Source organism: Priapulus caudatus, unplaced genomic scaffold (genome assembly GCF_000485595.1).
Source record: "Priapulus caudatus unplaced genomic scaffold, Priapulus_caudatus-5.0.1 Scaffold462, whole genome shotgun sequence".
Lineage (NCBI taxonomy): Eukaryota > Metazoa > Priapulida > Priapulimorpha > Priapulimorphida > Priapulidae > Priapulus > Priapulus caudatus.
In genome coordinates, this window is record NW_014577523.1 from 209261 (window position 1) to 214927 (window position 5667).

At 36.5% G+C, this 5667-nt stretch overlaps 1 protein-coding gene across 1 annotated transcript in view; it reads right to left on the reverse strand.

Moving 5' to 3' along the window:
* Positions 1 to 3512: 3512 nt before the first annotated feature.
* The window catches only part of LOC106810677 (hematopoietic prostaglandin D synthase-like), a 4534-nt gene continuing 2379 nt past the window's right edge, over positions 3513 to 5667 (reverse strand). Inside the window, exon 6 of the mRNA XM_014814106.1 lies at positions 3513 to 3518. Coding sequence (XP_014669592.1) covers positions 3513 to 3518 — 6 coding nt within the window. The remainder of the gene's footprint in view (positions 3519 to 5667) is intronic.

The window sequence follows — 5667 nt, forward strand, 5'->3', positions numbered from 1 at the left end:
TATTATCATTATCATGGCGACACCGGCACACTCGCAGCGCAGCGAGTGCGGGAGCGTTCGGCGTTAGTTTTTATGAAGGAAAGTTGTTGATATACAGTGACACAACAGTGGAACTGTAATTTGCAGAGGTAGGGCCTACGTAGTATTTAGTGAATGTGCGTCATATTATTTTAAGTTTTTACTGACTCTATCCCAAGTGCCTGTGCTCGTATGCATCTGTTGGGTAATCGACTAAACCAATATTGTTATAATACATGTCGCAGCTTTTGATGACAATAAAATGTCACCGTAATATACGGAATTTGATTAATATAAATTAAGGAATCAATTAACAGACATCTCAAACAATTTGGATTTTGGGGACGTTAGTGCTTGATGCCTGTTTTTAAATGTATAACTTGATACTTTTTATATATAGTTATATTTATTTACTTATACATTATTATAGTTTGAATACTCATGTATTTCTTGGCATTTGATATGCGCTTTTGTACATAATTTATGCTCAAGGTGTATTTTATATTGTTTGCTTGTATGTTATACCAATGTATTCTTTGCTTTAAGTGGCAGCTGTGCACAAAATATTTTTGTACATTGCATTTAAGTGTGGCTATTTTATCTTATTACACATTAGAATCTCCTAGCACATTACCATAGAGAAATGACTAGTAGTACGGCAATGTCATATGGTACTGAAAGATAACTGCATAATTTTTTACTGGCTTGTGCAGGAAAATGTAAATTGTGTTATATTAATAATATTCATTATATATATTATAATATTATTATGAATATCAACTAGTTAATTATTGAATTGTGTAAGGAATTATTTCGCAAATCATTTATAAATAAAAATATGTACACTATATTCTTACCTCTATTAGCGAATATGATACTTGTTGCACCAACTTAAAAATTACCAAAGAATTCATGCTGTCGGTGTCATAATATCGGTGTCGGTATTATTAGATCTTTGGTAATATATAAATTGGTTAACGGTTACGAGCATGCGTAAGCACGCGTGTGCTTTAAAACTGCATTTGATGGCAGACATACTGAAACAAAGGCTAGTAATGATGTATTGTCAGTTTTGCTATGAAAGGCAAATGATTATAATTATTATGTAATATTATGTATAAACAGGGGCGTAGATAGCGGGGGATGGAGGATATATCCCCCACACTTATTGAGGTGGGGATGGCGTGTACAATCACTCCCCCCCCACACACTTTCAGGAGGAAAATGAGAAAATTTCACATTTTACAGGCAATAAATACTGAACATTTATTCTACAATTCCGTCATCGCTATCATACTCTCCTATTGTATTATTACACAAATGGAAAGTGACATACATCTACTGTGAAAATGTCTGTAACTCGTTCCAAAGAATGACATATGTTACTGAAACTCAGATGGTTAATTTTGGTACGCATTCCCATATACGATTTTTTTCAAAATCCCCAAATCACGTCTTATCACTAGCTCACGAAAGTTAAATCCCTGCTTTATTCAAAATTAGAATAGACCTATTAAGAGTTGGGATATTGAATTTTCACGGGGATTGAATGGGAAAAATTCAATTTCATCACACCTTTGGGGGGGTGTGCTGAGACCCGACCGGAACTATATTCCCGATTTTGTATAAGGGGTGAAAATATGGAATTTTTGGTTTAAATCTGGTTGTTTTTTTCGTACTTTTTTTGTACAGTTCACCGTGATTGTGCGGTTCGTGTCCACCTGTGTAATGTCCGCAGTTGAAAGTGAGCGTGTTTTGTGATGAATTGATTGATTAGAAAAGATAAGAAATCGTAAGTAATCTTATTGCGCATATTCCTACGTAAGTTTGACCACTGTTCTGCCCGCGTTTGTTTAGGTATCGAGCAGCAATCCAAAGGGCATCACAGATATCAGATATATCACGCGGAGCCGATGAACCCAGCTGAGACCATCAAGACCTGGATTAATTACACAATTGACACCCAGGGGCAGCACATCTTATTTCCGAGTCCATGAATCTCAACTTCTTCAAATACTGGCTCGTCGATGTGATAATTTTCGTTCTTTCATTTTGAATGGTCATTTGTAACAATTGGCCAATTAGTAAAAACAATATTGAGTTTTTTATTTCCCCTACCCTCAGATTTTGGGTCCGGCGTCTGACGCAGTCATCCACATTCAAGAGGTCATTACTACCACTAAGCTGTGGATGCTGGGTGGGGCTCACGTTTTTTTCATCTATGGATATATGCCTATCAAGAAAACATGGTGAGAATTTGCCACCCCAGGTGGTACCAATCCATGAAATTTTGGGGTCTGGCTCATGGACTAATATCATATACACGCATAAATAATAATATGGTGACGCACGGCGTAGCTTTCTTGTGATCAAAGTAGCGAAACTATTAACTTTTATAAGTGACTTTTTAAAAGTGTTTAAACTATAGTAAGTGTAATTGTTTGCTGCAGCAGATATTCGTTCAGCACCAGTTATTTAGGGCAAATCACGGATGATATTGAATTATATTTAAGAAGAGTATCGGTATAGCGACGGACCACCGCGATTAAATGTAGCAGATTTCCCGTGCAAAGCTAATACTTATGCCAAAGGTTAATTTGGCACTTTGACCATTCCTTGAAGATTGATATGGTAAACTAATGCTGTTGACATTTGTGCATTGTTTTGATGTGCAGCAACTATATAACAGAACAGTTGTCCATGGCCGTAGATCGAGGTAACGTCTATTATGTAAGGGGTCTAGAATTTTTTTAATTGGGGGGCTAACGGCTGCATGCCTCTATAAGATCAGAGCATGTAATCAATATCTGATATACCAATAGTGCAATTTATAGTGGTAGCGGGAAAGAACGCGAAACCGAGGCTAAGCGTCTACTATACTATACTATGAAATATCGCGGTTTTTTTTCATTTCGAAATTACACTTCGCAAGAGAATAAATTTCCTCCGAATAATATATCTTTTTTTAGCTTGCTTTTGCGAAAACTAACAAATGTATTTGTTCATGCGTACTTCCATTTAATTTTTTTTAAGAAGTACTATGCGTTTTTGTGGTATAAGGGGAGGGTGGCTGGTCGCCCAATCCCCCCCACTCCCCGATATCCGCCACTGGACTCAGCTGAGCAATGACAAAAAAGTGACGCAGCTCCCAAACTACGTGCATATGGTAAGCCGAGGAGAGTGGGTGCATGCGAAACGAACGTTTCGCGGACAACTACATGATGATTTACAATTATTTTAGGGTCATTTGCATTCAATAAGATTTCTTTTTTTTCAAGCTTCTAGTTGACAGTTGCTCCCCCAACGTTACGCTTATGGCGTATGTACGCACGCTGGTTTATATACAGTTTAATTTTTTTTTTATTTGATTATATTTAGGTTACTATTTGGTACGGCCTCCGTTATCATAATCAAATCATAATCAATATCCAAAATCCAGAATCAAAGTCTAGAATCATATGAAACAGCAGCGGAAGCTCACATCTCGAGTGTGTCTAAGTCTAAGAATGAGAATAGCAAGTCTAAGAATGAGTCTAAGAATGAGCATAGAAATGATTACCTGTATCTGTACATTTTTGTAGGAATCAGGAACAGGTTTGAGCGCGACGTTCTGCTTTGTATAGCACGTCCTTGCAGTAGAATATATATATTGCAGTGTAGATTATAGCACGTGTGTTAGTAGGCCTATTGTTGTTCTATCACCAGTGCCGCCTAGCCTGGGATAGCCTGACCTTCAAACCAGGTGAGAATGTTCAGATCCTGCTCTACCGATTGAGTATTGCGTTGTCGTAAGGTAACTACAAGCTGTGGCACACCCGCGAATAGATTCGCTACCTAACAGAGTTCCTCAATACTAAGCTTCGCAAATTAAATGCTTTCATTAACTTCACACCCATCACCAGACATGCCAGACGTAATTACAAATGCCATTTCGGGGCTACCTTAAATATTCCATCGGTAATAATATAATTTCAAGTCGAGATGCGGAAAATATAATTACATCAAGATGTATCCTCTATTCGGGGTCGTTATACAAGTCAGGTGCTTATTACGTAGCGTGAACAAAACTTGCGAAGACAACATAAGTGAAAAAAATCAACGAAGATCAACTATGGAGAACCATATATTATATAAAGCTTTATATATTATTATCATTATCATGGCGACACGGCACACTCGCAGCAGCGAGTGCGGGAGCGTTCGGCGTTAGTTTTTATGAAGGAAAGTTGTTGATATACAGTGACACAACAGTGGAACTGTAATTGAGAGGTAGGGCCTACGGTAGTATTTGTGAATGTGCGTTCATATTATTTTAAGTTTTTACTGACTCTATCCCAAGTGCCTGTGCGCGTATGCATCTGTTGGGTATCGACTAAACCAATATTGTTATAATACATGTCGCAGCTTTTGATGACAATAAAATGTCACGTAATATACGAATTTGATTAATATAAATTAAGGAATCAATTAACAGACATCTCAACAATTTTGGATTTTGGGGGCGTTAGTGCTTGATGCTGTTTTAAATGTATAACTTGATACTTTTTTATATATAGTTATATTTTATTTACTTATACATTATTATTAGTTGAATACTCATGTATTTCTTGCATTTGATATGCGCTTTTGTACATAATTTATGCTCAAGGTGTATTTTATATTGTTTGCTTGTATGTTATACAATGTATTCTTTGCTTTAATTGGCAGCTGTGCACAAAATATTTTTGTACATTTGCATTTAAGTGTGGCTATTTTATCTTATTAACCATTAAGAATCTCCTAGCACATTACCATAGAGAAATGACTAGTAGTACTGCAATGTCATTATGGTACTGAAAGATAACTGCATAATTTTTTACTGGCTTGTGCAGGAAAATGTAAATTGTGTTATGAATATCAACTAGTTAAATTAATTGAATTGTGTAAGGAATTATTTGCCAAATGCATTTATAAATAAAAATATGTACACTATATTCTTACCTCTTAGCGAATATGATACTTGTTGCACCAACTTAAAAATTACCAAGGATTCATGCTGTCGGTGTCATAATATCGGTGTCGGTATTATTAGCTCTTGATAATATATAAATTGGTTAACGGTTACGAGCATGCGTAAGCACGCTGTGCTTTAAAACTGCATTTGATGCAGACATACTGAAACAAAGGCTAGTAATGATGTATTGTCAGTTTGCTATGAAAGGCAAATGATATAATTATTATGTAATATTATGTATAAACAGGGGCGTAGATAGCGGGGGGATGGGGAGGATATATCCCCCCACACTTATTGAGGTGGGGGATGGCGTGTACAATCACCCCCCCCTACTTTCAGGAGGAAAATGAGGAAAAATTTCACATTTTACAGGCAATAAATACTGAACATTTATCTACAATTCCGTCATCGCTATTCATACTCTCCTATTGTATTATTACACAAATGGAAAGTGACATACATCTACTGTAAAATGTCTGTAACTCGTTCCAAGAATGACATTATGTTACTGAAACTCAGATGGTTAATTTTGGACGCATTCCCCATATACGATTTTTTTCAAAATCCCCAAATCACAGGCTTTCAGATTTGAAAAGTACAGGAGGACTACTAATGACGCCCCTAGAACACCATAGGGGGACTTTTCACGCTCCATA